The 13,483-nt window shown below is 46.2% G+C and overlaps 1 protein-coding gene across 5 annotated transcripts in view; it reads left to right on the top strand.

The window, feature by feature from the left end:
• GNE (glucosamine (UDP-N-acetyl)-2-epimerase/N-acetylmannosamine kinase) overlaps positions 1-13,483 on the top strand; it is a 78,725-nt gene that overhangs the window by 60,977 nt on the left and 4,265 nt on the right. For 2 of the 5 annotated variants that reach the window (XM_032793257.2, XM_075067401.1), the window contains exons 9-13: positions 1,179-1,400; positions 2,456-2,638; positions 3,625-3,741; positions 6,018-6,253; positions 6,464-12,617. In XM_032793257.2, coding sequence (XP_032649148.1) covers positions 1,179-1,400; positions 2,456-2,638; positions 3,625-3,741; positions 6,018-6,253 — 758 coding nt within the window. In that variant the 3' untranslated portion in view covers positions 6,464-12,617. Of the gene's footprint in view, positions 1-1,178; positions 1,401-2,455; positions 2,639-3,624; positions 3,742-6,017; positions 12,618-13,483 lie in introns of those variants that run through there. The other 3 variants (XM_032793258.2, XM_075067400.1, XM_032793260.2) reach the window with 2 other exon arrangements.

The following is a 13,483-nucleotide window of genomic DNA, read 5'->3' on the forward strand; positions in this document are numbered from 1 at the left end:
GTATTTGTAGAATGTTTTCTTGTTACCCTTTACGTCTCTAGCTAGTTGAATCTTGTTTTGTGCCTTGGCCTTTCTAATTTTGTCTCTGCATACTTGTGTAATTTGTTTATATGCATCCCTTGTAATTTGACCTCAGTTCCACTTTTTATTTTCAGATTATTGACGATCTCCTGGTTAAGCCAGGGTGGTCTCTTGCAATTCTGTCTCTCTTTCCTTTTCGGTGGGATAGTTTGTTCATGTGCCCTTAATAATGTCTCTTTGAAAAACTGCCAACTCTCTTGAATTGTTTTTCCCCCTAGACATGCTTCCCATGGGATCTTTCCTACCAACTCTCTTAGTTTGCTAAAGTCTGACTTCCTGAAATCCATTATCTTTCTTGTGCTTTTTCCCTCCTACCATTCTTTAGAATCATGGAGTCGACCATTTCATAGTCTTTCACCTAAACTGCCTTCCACTTTCAAATTCTCAGCCATCTCCTTCCTGTTTGTCAAAATTAAATCTAGAACAGCGTCTCCCCTAGTAGCTTTCTCCGCCTTCTGAAATAAAAAATTGTCTACAATACATTCCAAGAACTTGTTGGGTAATCCATGCCCTGAATTGCTGTGTTTCCAACAGATGTCTTGAGTACCTGAACGCCACCATCACCTCCAAGTCCTGTGCTTTGGATTATTTTGTTAGTTGTTTAAAAAAAGACTCGTCCACCTCTTCTTCCTGGTTTGATGGTCTGTAGTAGACCCCTACAATGACATCACCTTTGTTTTTTACCCCTTTTATCTTTACCCAGAGACTTTCAACAAGTCTGGGTTGCTTGACACTTATTTAAGATGGACAACTCCTTGGTATTATACAGGTTTTTTATATTTGGCTAAGAAGCAGCACAGGAGGGTTAAGCAACTTACCCAACACCGCCTAAAATAAGAAATTGAATTTTCAGCTGGTTAGCTGGAACACTGAGCACATATTGATAAGGATGCTAGAATTCTGTTAGTTCTCATCTCACATCATAACTGATGTAATATATTGCAAGTGAGGCTTAGGACTGGTTTTGTTTAGATTCAGAAATATATTGTTTAGTGTTAAAAATAAAAATCCTTTTCCTCCCAAGGAGCAAATAGATTGTAGTTCCAGAGTTATTTAGCCTTAGCCTTGATTTTTCTCTTGTGTGTTTTGGGGCTCAGGTATTTCTACAGGTGGACGGGTGAATCCCCGAGAAGGAATCGTGCTTCATTCCACAAAGCTCATTCAGGAGTGGAGTTCTGTTGATCTGAGGACCCCGATATCTGACGCTCTGCACTTGCCAGTCTGGGTGGACAATGATGGCAACTGTGCTGCTCTGGCAGAGAGGAAATTTGGGCATGGAAAAGGAGTGGAAAGTTTTGTAACACTAATCACTGGTACAGGTAAGTGTGAACACAGACATCAAAGCACTGAATTCCTGCTGCCTCTCTGTCACAGAACAGCTGCATTAGTGGGGTCGTCCTCCAGTTCCAACATGGTCATATAATTCCTTTCCCGCTGCAGAAAATGTAGGTCCGATCTGGAGCCATATGTAGTAGCTAAATAAGGAGCTCAGCTTGACACATCATCCTAGTAGCACATTGTGGTATGTTGCAGGATAGCACTTTGATACTTGTTTGATTAAAAAGATATGGACCATTTACATGGGTGTCAGTAACCTCAGCTGAAGAATCCTCACTTGTTAAAAAAAATAACAACAAAAACCCCAACCCAAACCATTTATGCATATGCATGACTAGTATGTCTCTCCTAGTGTAGACTAGATGTTAAAAGACATAATCTGGGTTGATTTTGAGTTAAGGAATCTGACTTCACACATCCAATATCACCACCGCTGCATTGCAACATCCAGGCCTGCCCACTGCCATCCAAAATAGTGAGGGAAGAATGCTAATGAATAATAAACAATAGTTTTTAATGCAAATCACAGGACAAGAATTCTAGATGCACCACATCTGAAGGATGTGATTGACTTCTACTGTTTTACTTTTAGTATTCACAAGTTTTGGTAAGATTTTGCTTCTTAAGCATGAATTAAATATTTGTTTCATGCATAAAGAATTTAGGACTACTATGACAGGAGTTATGAACTCACAGGCTGAGACATGATGTCTACGTGTGCCCCTCAATAACCCTCTTTGGCTAAATATCTCATGAACAAGTTATACCATGACATGACCAATGAACTATGCATTATAGGTGTAAGTTCACCTTGCCCTCTAGGGGAAGGGGAGACTTATGCATTTACTTGCACCAAGTGCATTAAGCAGAGAAGAGATTTTTCATGACTGCTCCTTTATTTGGTCCTAATGCAGTGATGCACAGATACATGTATTTAACTCCTTCCCGTTTAAGATAAGGACATGTAAGTGCCCTGCTGAATCAAGGCCATTATGTGACTGTTCTTTTACTGTCAGAAATTTGTATATGCTTATAGGAATTGGAGGTGGAATCATTCATCAACATGAATTGATCCATGGAAGTTCCTTTTGTGCTGCTGAACTCGGACACATTGTGGTGTCTCTAGAAGGACCAGAGTGCCTGTGTGGTAGCCATGGATGTATAGAAGCATATGCCTCTGGAATAGCCTTGCAGAGAGAAGCTAAAAAACTGCATGATGGTAGGTGTATTTTTTACCCTCTTTTTAATGTAATTGTTCAATATTCTATAATGCTGCTGGCAAATGCAAAGAGTGTCCAGCCTAAAATGGCATTTTAGGCATGCCGCTGGGGCAACCATTTTTAACAAGCATTCTGAAGGAGCTTCAGCAATGGCAAAATTGGATCATAGGTTTAATAAGTGTGAACCTCAGTAGAGAGAAAAAGCATTTAGGGTGGGATTTTTGAAAGTGCTGCATTGGCCTAATTCTGCTCCCACTGAAGACAAATCCTAGCTTTAACTCGTAGGTATTGAGTTGAATTTAAAATATTCCTTAGAATTTTTTTTTCCCTAGTTTCAGGGTTAGTAACTCCGCCCCACCCACAGCAATTAATGCTTACAGCAGTGAGAGCACTAAAGTAATATATTGTGATACTTTTAAAGGCAATGTTACATGTGAGCTTTGGAAGGTTATATTTCTCTGGACTAATGCACCTTTGTATATCTTGGATTTTAGACTCTCTCAGTGGCATGTTATTTCTACTACTGCAAATACTTAACCTTCTCACTAGCCACTTGGCAGTTTCAACTATGTCTTGTTGATGAGCTCAGTTGTTTGTTCTTTGTGGAATTGGAACCTCTCATCAGCAGCTCCCTAGTCTTGAATAATGGTTTCTGCCCTTAATTATGTTTTACATCTATATTTGGAGTGATAGATTTGTAAAACAAACCAGTTGCTATCACAATGGAACTGTCATAATTAAGGCTGATCCATCAAACAGCTGTATACATGAATAACTAGGCACATGACTAGCCCTGTTGAGTTCAGTGGCATCACTCATGTGTGTTTGCAGCATTGGGGCCTAAGTGTGTAAATAAGGTCTGTATTTTTAAAAGTTACCTTTTTACAGGTCAGGAACATAGATTCACACACCCTGTTGTATCGTTATTCCAACTGCAGATTTGTTATTAATGTTTCCCTCTGGGTTTTCCCTTCACCCTGAACAGAGGATCTGTTGTTAGTGGGCGGAATGTCAGTGAAGACAGAAGAGACCATTAGTGCTGTGCATCTCATTCAGGCAGCTAAACTCGGGAATGCAAAGGCTGACAGCATTCTCAGAACAGGTAAGAACCTAGACTTAGGGTGGGAAGCCCTCTTAGAATGAGAGGGAAATTCTCAGAGCTGTAGAATTGGTATTTTGCCATAGCAGGCCAAATCCTCAGCGCAGCTGTGATGGTTTCTACAGAACTACACTTGAGTGAAGGATCTGGCCCTTTAGGCGTGGCAATCATGGATAGGAGCGGTACCAACGACTACTGGGGAATTGTGAAAAGAATGGGCTAGTGATCCTGTCCCCTCTCCAACAAACTGTATTCTGGGACAGTGTTAGAGACATGGTTAAACAGATTACAGATTGCATGGTCATGAGACCCTTCGCTATTTCTCTGGGGATTTCCTGCTCCAGGGGATTAGAATATTAAAAGATCATGCTGTTCCTTTTCTTATGGCAAGCAAAATAGATCTAGCTTCACACTGAAAAAAAGGCAGGTTCTGATAATTCAGAGTGGGTATGGGAAATTATGGGACACTTCAGGGATGGGCCAATAAATATATATGCCAGGCAACCAAAATGAAATGGTTTCTATGAAGTGTTGTTCCAGTTTATACAATACTTTACAATGCACAGTTTTTCTGAGTTTTCAAAACAAGCATTAAGTATAACCAGTTTCCTTACGTGTAACCAAGATAGCAGAAGGAGGTAGAATAGCATTTTCTTTCCTGTATTTCCCCAAGCACAGCAATATGTGTTGACTTTCCTCTCTCATCTATATCATGGTGTAATGTTACCTGGCTATAAACCTTTGAAAGAAAAGAGGATGATGAGCACAAGTAGCTCAGCTAGCTGTCCTAGTATTATACAGTAACACTTTCTCTCAAGAAAAGGAAGACATTCTGTTGTAATTCTAGAGTTCTGGCAGAAATTCAAATGTCTGCCATGTGAAATATCTGCCATATGACCACAGTATTAATTACTCCTGAGGGAGTTCTGCACCGAAATATTTTTTAATTCTGCAAATTTCATTTTGTCAATAAATAAATTTGGAGGCTTCAGCATGGCAGGGGGAAGCACAGGCCACTGGCAGCAGGGAGGTGGGAGATAACCTTGCAGGGCTCCCCCAGCCCTGGCTCCTTGGGATGTGGACTTGGCAGTGAGACTGCACCTGACTCTGAGACAGCACAAGGGCTGGGCCTGCCCCAGAAACACCCTGGGGCCCTGGACACCAGGATCCAAGTGTGGAGGGGCTTAGTATTGGGGGATCCAGGTGTGGGGTGAGAGGATTCTGTGTGGCCCAAACTCAGTGCCCAGGGGCTCATTGGGGTGTTCTGGGTGCAGGGGCAATGAGACACTGCAGTGGGGTCCAGGTGAAGGTGGTTGGGGCTCAGCAGATTTGGTCTAGGTGTAGGGGGATGGGGCTCGGAAGATGTGGTCTGAGTGTAAGGGACTCAGTGGGAGAGATGGGAACTGGAGGAGTAGGGCTTAGTGGGGTTTGGGTCCAGGTACTGCTGTTTGGGGCTCAGTGTGGTGGGGGTTTGAGTGCAGGGGGCTCGTCAGGGTGTTGGGTGGTCTGGGTTCAGGGGTGGGGGTCCTGATGCAAGGGGTGAGAATTGGCGGGGTAGGGTGACCAGATAGCAAGTGTTAAAAATCGGGATGGGGTGGGGGGTAATGGGCACCTATATAAGAAAAAGTCCTAAATATTGGGACTGTCCCTATAAAATCGGGACATCTGGTCATCTTATGTAGGGCACTCATGGGAGGTGTCTTGGTGCAGAGGGATTCATTCTCATCAGGGAGGTCTGGGTATGGAGGGGTCTGGATGCACCAGGGTTGGGTGGACCAAGGAGCAGCTCCCCATACAGTGACCCCTCCCACTGTGGCTGAGAAGCAATGGGAGCAGGAAGCAGGGGCGGGGGGTGTGGAGCTTCCTGCAACATGGAGAGGTTTCTGGGGGTGGGTCCTTGCAGGGAAAGAGGAGTTGAGACTGGCTCAGCATAGGAGCCACTGGCTGAGGTGTCCTTAGCCCTGCCCCTGTCCCCACTCCCTCCCCCACAGTGATTTACCTCTCTGCAGCTGCTTCGGGCGCCCGAATCAACATGCTTGCACTGCTGGAGAGGGGTGGATAACTGATCCTGCAGTTTCCCTTTGCTTCCCGGTCAAAAAGTCATTTTTCTGTGGAGAAGCAAAGAAATCTGTGGGGGACATGAATTCTGTGCACATGCAATGGTGCAGAATTCCCCCAAGAGTAATGTGTTTAGAGACACTAGGTTAGACCCTGATGTTCAGATTCTTCTGTGGTATTGTCTTTTTGCTGTAATGTCTCTCTCTCCTTTGTTTTCACAGCTGGGACAGCTCTAGGCCTTGGAGTAGTGAATATCCTGCACACCATGAACCCCTCTCTCGTGATCCTTTCTGGAGTTTTAGCAGGCCATTACGTTAACGTCGTCAAAGATGTGATCCGTCGGCAGGCTTTGTTCTCTGCTGAGACAGTGGATGTAGTTGTCTCAAATCTGGCGGACCCTGCTCTGCTTGGAGCTGCTAGCCTGGTGCTAGATTACAGTACACGCCGAATATACTAGGTACTTGGGGAAGTTACGGAAATGGACAGTCTAGCTGTATAACTGGTTGAGGGGTGGGAGGAGGGGAGAAATACTGTGCCCAAAGTATTTCTTGCTGACCATCAGCTTTATCTTCTGTAGTAAAACAGACTAGTGTTTTAGGGAGTTAGTTCCTGCTTCAGTATTTCCTTATTGTAGTAATACCTCTTTGTATTTTTTTCTACCTTTTAGCCAAGTTCGGAAGAAATAATGTGCATTTCCATTTTTTGGTCATCTCTGAAGCTTGGGAGCTCAAGTGTTGCTTAAGCGATGCTAGACTTATCCATAAGCACATTCCAGTGTTCTCCTGGGATATATTTGGTGAGGTGTGCCAAGTTCTAGACAACACTTGGGAACCTTGGTTCTGTCTCGTAACTATGTGAAACTAGAAAAGCCTGCAGACAAGCACTGGTTTGGTCTGACTCAGCTTTGAATTTCCTCGCCCTCACGCACAAGTGGATGTGCTGCAATCCTAACCCATAGGGTGTTAGGGTGACCGGATGTCCCGATTTTATAGGGACAGTCCTGATTTTTGGGTCTTTTTCTTATATAGGCTTCTATTACCCCCCACCCCGTCCCGATTTTTCATATTTGCTGTCCGGTCACCCTATAGGGCGTCATCCTGCTGGGTGGAAACAACACAGAGGTTGCCTCTCAGGAGACAACTGTGACAGCTAGAGCTCCTTTCAAAGAAGGATTCTTTTTGTTGTTATTTATTTGTATAGTTGGTGCCGAGGGCTCGCAGTCAGGGATCGGGGCCCTGTTTGTGCAAAAGGAAAGACTATCCCAGTCCATATAAGCTTACATAATGCAACAGGTGGCCAGACAGACAGGGGAGTGTGGGAGCAAGGTAGCACAGTGTCATCTGTGCCTCCTCAGCGATGGCTTTTGGCAGTGACCAGCAGTGAGTTACACCTCCACCCCAATATATCACGAATTTGGATATAACGCAGTAAAGCTGCGCTCTGGAGGGGGAGGGGGGGCAGGGCTGCGCACTCTGGTGGATCAAAGCAAGTTCGATATAACGTGGTTTCACCTCTAATGTGGTAAGATTTTTTGGCTCCCGATGACAGCGTTATATCGAGGTAGAGGTGTATTTGAATTTGACCTGTTCCACTAATTTGGATGGAGGTTGGGGCGGATTTCAGTTTCTCTGGGTTTCTGGTCTGTCACAGCATGAGTCTGACCCATGTTAGCATGCCAGGATTATTGATGCCTTCATTGCCTGTCAGCTGGACTACAGCAGTGCAATAGCCCTGGGCATGAAGCCATCAGCACTCAGGAAACTCCAGCTGGTACAGAACACAGTAGCACATTGCCTTGGAAACCCAGGCTACCACAAGCACATCTGCTCCCTAAACCAGCTTCCTGGTATGGAATATTCAATCATGTTCAAGGTCGTGGCCCTTATCTTCAAGGTGCTCCGTGGCTTGAGCCCAAGATATGGAAAAGAGTGCCTAAAGTTCTGGTATGAAGATCATGATTGACAACTGCGCTCCTCTGGCACAATGAAACTTTCAACCTACATGTCAAGCAGGAGAGACAGCCTTCTCACAAGCCGGCCAGGGACTGGAACAGATTCTGTAAGAACTGAGACTATCACAAACCTCCCCAGCTTCCGCTCCAAGCATCAGAGGTATTTCTTGTACCATGTCTTCTCTAACATAAACATGCACCCCCACCCCACCTTTCCAGTATATCTGTGTGTATGCTAGTATAAAACATCCAGAACAAAACACACTTCTCTGCCTCGCGGCGGGATGGGAAAACCACTGTGTGACAGAGGTTAGTCCCTTCGCTGGAAGGTGCACAGATACTATGGGGCTGAGCACCTATGTAGAACAGGCTAGCTGACTGTACCACCTCATCCAGGGTGGAGAGCTTTCAGCTCCCTGTATGGCTCTGTCCTGATAGGAGGAGAACATGCAATCTCCCCTCCAGCTTGCTCCTGAATCCTCTCTGTCATCTTCAGCCACCAAAACTGCCTGCGAATGGACAGGCTCCCGCTTCCATTCTAGTCTGCAAGGATGCTGCTCCAGCTCTCAATGGAATGACATTGCTCAAAGCCAGCACCAAGAACCAGCCCATCGCCCAGCCCCATGGGAAGTTTTTATTCATCTCCGACAAAGGCTTCTCCTGCCTCAGAAAACTTCCCTTGTGGGGACCTCACAGTGTGTCCTTCCTTGATCCCTCCTTCAGCAGGGAGCCCTCTAGATATGTGGGCTTGCAGCTTTTCTCCAAGGCCCCTTCAGCCCAGCCCTATGGTAGCCTCTCAGGACCTGCTTTCATCCCGTTTCTGCAGCCATTGAAAAAGCCAGAAACACTCTCTAGCGAGACGTCAGGAAATACTGAAGGAAGTGACAGCGACCCCTCCCTCCCACTCCACTAGCTCAGAACTTTAAACACACCAGAGAGCTTTGGTGCTCTGAGCAGCACCTCTGTGCTTAATCCTGAGAGCTGGAACTCTTGAGCAGCGAGGCTGTATAGTAGTATGGTTGGGGCCACAGTGTCTTCCGTGCAGAGCCCTCAGCCATGCAATTGGCTTCCCCCAGCTTCCTGAAACTTTGCTACCCTTCAAGGCCTTGCAAGGGTGGGGAGGGGCTACTTTTCTTTTGTGTCACGCTAACATGTTAACGGAGAGTGGTCTTTGAGGGGCGGGGGTTAAATATTATTTCAGGTGCCCTTGGAGAACTTGCACCAGATGCTCAGTACAAGCTGGAGAAGAAATGTAAGCCCAAGCCTCCGCATCCCTAGGCAAGGTCTGAAAAACATTTCCAGGGTCTCACAGACACCATACCAGGGAGAGCACCCCTGTCTGAGGACAGACCTCAAAAGAGGCAGTCCAATGTGGCGGCATCATGCATGAATGTGCAACCATGGCCCAGACTTCTTCAAGGCTGTTTGGGAGTTCATCCTGCTTGGAATATGACCAGTGGGCTTCCCTACCAGTGGAAGTCAGAAAGACACTCTTGTTAAGGACAGTCACAGCTGGGGAGAAGGGCCAAGGGCCCTCAGACTTACTAGAGTGCCAGCTGTGCAATTAGCCTTCCTGGAAATCTATAAATAACACTTTTGTGTGTTCTGGAATAGCAGATCTGAACCACAAGCACTTTGCTGCAGCAGGAGGCACTGCCCCCCATGTGTGGGCAGAGGGCACAGTCAAGCCCCTGGGAGCCAGGCATGTGACGTGGGCAGTGGACACCAGAGCAAAGAGAACAGTCTCTGCCCAGTTAAACATTCCAGTTAGCAGCACAAGAACATGGCACTGAGACTTTAAACTGCAACCCAAGGCTCAGGTACTTTGCAGAGGTGCTGTGTTCTGTTCTCTCAGACTGCCAGTATCTATCCCACTGACTGCACCAGACGTGCCCAGTGATGGTCACTGTTCTCTGAAGGAAACAATCAAGCTTCTATACCCTCTTCCAGTGAGACAAAGCCTGGTGGGCTTCTCCTCTGCCCCCCCCCCTTTTTTTTTAATACAAATAGGACACTTTGGAGAGGATGGGGGAATGTGCTGAACAATTCCCTAAGAGCATCCTCTCGACAAACAGCGGTGCTGTGAATGGGGTAGAAATGGCTGCATGTGAGATCCTGCCTGTGCTTCAGCAAAGTCCCCTCTCAGCTGCAGCTTGATGGGTACCGTGTCATGCAGCACTATGTGGTCCAAGGTACACAGCTGGACTAAACCTGCTGTCGAAGTGAGAGGGCTTGGCTTCCACTGAGGCTCGGGTAGCCCAGGCTGTTGCAGACCAGAACCTCAATGAAGACCTTGTTCAGAGTAAGGTCCCTCCCAACATGGGTGGTTTCACTGCTGCTTGCTGCAGATTGAGCAGGGTAAGGCATAGCTAGAGCACACCAGAACTAAAGCCAAGGAAGGAGCCATGGAGTTTAGTGATTGTGTGGGACCAAAAAAGAAAAAACAGGAAGGGGAGGGAGGGTGGATGATAGGGTCATGGATTGGGGACACTGAGTAGAGAAGCTTGCATAGCACCCACCACTCTACAAAGGCATCTACAGGGTCAGGGGCCACTGCACAGAGTTGTGGGATAAGCAGGCTCCACAGTCACAGAGAACTAGGGTGGGGGGGCATGGCCAGCTGGGCCAGCAGCAAGGAGGCCTTGGGCCTGTAGCATGGTGTGCACGGATAAGGAGAGACGGGGAGAAGTGCAGCCAGAACCTCAGCAGCAGGAGCCCATGGGAAGGTGTTTGGACTCAGTGAGCCACACCCAGGCCACGTCTGGGCTCATGGCTCCAAGAAGGGCCTGCTGATTTAGGAACCATGCAGGCCATGGAGGCCAGTTGGAAGGACAGCACTTAATGCAAGATGGGCCCTGCAGTAGCCAAACATGTTAACCTGGAGCACAGCCCCGCCCACCAGCATCCTTAAACCAGCCTTGCAAAAGCACCCTGCACAAAATGGCCTTGCCTGCCCTCTGCCCCATGCTTAGGAATGGGGACGCTGCCGGGACTGGACCCTCCTGTTGCCTCGCAGGGGGGTGGATGGTAGGAGTTGCCAGGCTGCTTTAAGCATTCAGTCAGGCCCTTTGTGTTAGCAATCGCTGGGTCCAGTTGTAATATACGAGGCTGCAGTGTTGGTATCCCCATGAGTGGGGGAGAGAACCCAATGGTGCTCCATAGTGCCACCTGCTGCTGGGCCAGGAATAACACCAAAAGGGCTCATTATGATGACAACAGGCAAAGAAGGAGATATTATTTCATAAATTGTGTGTGTGTCGGGGGGGAGAAATAAGGGCTGAAGGAAGGTTTGATCAGAGCTGGAATTTCTTGACACCACCCCCCGACGCACACAAAGTTTCTTCCCTTTCGGTGAACCTACTGAAGGGGTATTGCTGGGCAGCACTAGGGGATACACACAGTGGCGTGCTAGTAAAGACCCAACATCTCAAAAGTGCCTAAATCCCATTGATTTCAGTACTAGTGAGGGGCTTAGGTGCTTTAGAAAAATCCCACCTGCTGTCTCTCTGGCTCTTCAGCCACCTAAGTACCTTTAAAAATGTGGCACCCAGTGCCTTGGGCGCTTTTGAACAGTTGTTATTCTCTGTGGTGACTGAGCCCCTAGCACCTGCACTGAGCAGAAGCTATTATGTCAGTGCAGCTGCTACAAACATTCTCCTGGGCTTTTCCCTTTAGAACTCAGCCATGTTGCACAGAAAAGTGTCTCTTCAATTAAATAATTGGGTGGGGCTTTGCTATAACAAGATGGTTCAGTTGTTGAATGGTCTTAAAGCACTTTCTAATAAATTGCCAAGCTCGTCTGCCTGAATTACAGCACATTACAGAGCACTGTTGCACTTGAATTAGAAACAAAAAAAAAAAAGGTGCAAAGCTCATAACCCTCAGCAAGTCATATGGGGATGAGTTTTCCATTGTGAAGTGAGAGCTGTGTGTCGTATCTGGTGTGTGGGATGCAGTGGAGTAGTCTATACATTGACAAACTCTCTGCATTGATTGTGTATCTTCAGAGAATTTTCAAGCAGTTGCAGGTAAAGTCCTTAGTCAACAATGTTACAGAGAACGCTTGATGCTACACTGAACTTCTACAAGGAACTTTCCTTTTTTAGGCCAACACCAACCAGCCTTATGTAGTAAAAATATGCTAGGAGCTCCCATGAAAACAGTGAAGACAAACACAGTCCTTGTCTAATTAGAGCTGTTTTAAACAGGTGCACCACCCTAACTTAATTAGTAATGAGAATAAATTAAGTATCAGAGGGGTAGCTGTGTTAGTTGATCTATAAAAGCAGCAGAGTCCTGTGGTACCTTATAGACTAACAGACATATTGGAGCATGAGCTTTTGTGGGTGAATACTCACTTTGTTGAATGCATGTCAGCTGATGAAGTGGGTATTCACCCACGAAAGCTCATGCTCCAATATATCTGTTAGTCTACGGTATCACAGAACTCTTTGCCGAGAATAAATTAGATTCTCATTACCAGTGAAGGCACCTCCTACACATAGTAAAAGCATGTACTGGTCCTTGCAGAATATTGTACTTTTACACCCCCACCCCCAGTTTCTATGGCAACTCAGTTGAAAACTGGTTTAGGAGGATTGCTCACTCATATGGAGCAAGATGAGAGGATTTACTCTTATCTTCCTACTGCTTATTGTAGTTATACTTTAGGGTTTCTGGGTACTTGTTCAACTTTCAGTTGTCATCTGGATAATTCATGCATTTTAATTGTAAGGTTGCATGAACTGGCATACTGCCAGAGCTGTACTTTGTAACAAACAGCCTGACTGGAGATTCAAAATGAAGTTTTAAATAAACACATGGACTTTTTAAAGTTTTTTTAATTGCTTAATAAAGAGATTAGGCATTATTCATTCCTTGTATCTCACTGTTTCTGCTTGCCTTCTGATGCTCTCTTAAGGGAAGGGAGTTGGCTGAACACATGTACTCAACCACCATTTGCCTTCCAGCTGTTCTACAAGGTAGTGGGAAGAACCAGCACTAGTTTGAGCTCCCCATAGTCACTTATCCATAAGGAAGTTAACATGGTTGGCAGTTGCAGTATATCCATACATCCTTGCAGAGACAGAACAGTATGAATCAATCAAGTGTACATGCTTACGGTGAATGACAGATTTGGCCCCTTCTATCATCTACATTTGGGCACTCTTGGAGCAATTGAGAATGTTTCGCCAAAAGGCAAACAAGATGAGCTTGTAACTGTATCAAGTCCCTTGCTCCACCTCTCTCACACAAACTAGGGGCACTCAACACAACTGGCAAGTGGAATATTCAAATCGAGAACAAGAAGTGCTATTACAGAGGTTATTCTCCCCACCACCACAGTACCTGAGCACTTCAGTGTTTAATGCCTTTATCCTACCACCACCCTGTGAGGTCACCCCCTCACTCCCTTTCCTCTCAGCAACCCCAGCTGTGTCTACAGGACACAAGACCAAGGAGCAAGCCTATGACCCTGCCCCTTCCCTATTGCTGGCAAGCAGCTGTCTCTGAATGGGCAGGAAGGGAAAATAAGCAGGGGCCTTCAATGTTAGATCAGCAGATTGTCTGTGGGCAGCATGGCTCTATCGCTGCTCCTTTCCCCCACAGCTTCCAGCTGGCAGGCTAGTGAGCTAAGAGCCAGGATGGAATGAACTAATGTTCCCAAATCAGTTTCAACTGGTGGTTGCAGGGAAGGGCTTAATTTCTTGAGATTAGAGCCATAGGGGGGCTTTA

The sequence above is a fragment of the Chelonoidis abingdonii genome, chromosome 6 (genome assembly GCF_003597395.2).
Source record: "Chelonoidis abingdonii isolate Lonesome George chromosome 6, CheloAbing_2.0, whole genome shotgun sequence".
Classification (NCBI taxonomy): Eukaryota; Metazoa; Chordata; order Testudines; family Testudinidae; genus Chelonoidis; species Chelonoidis abingdonii.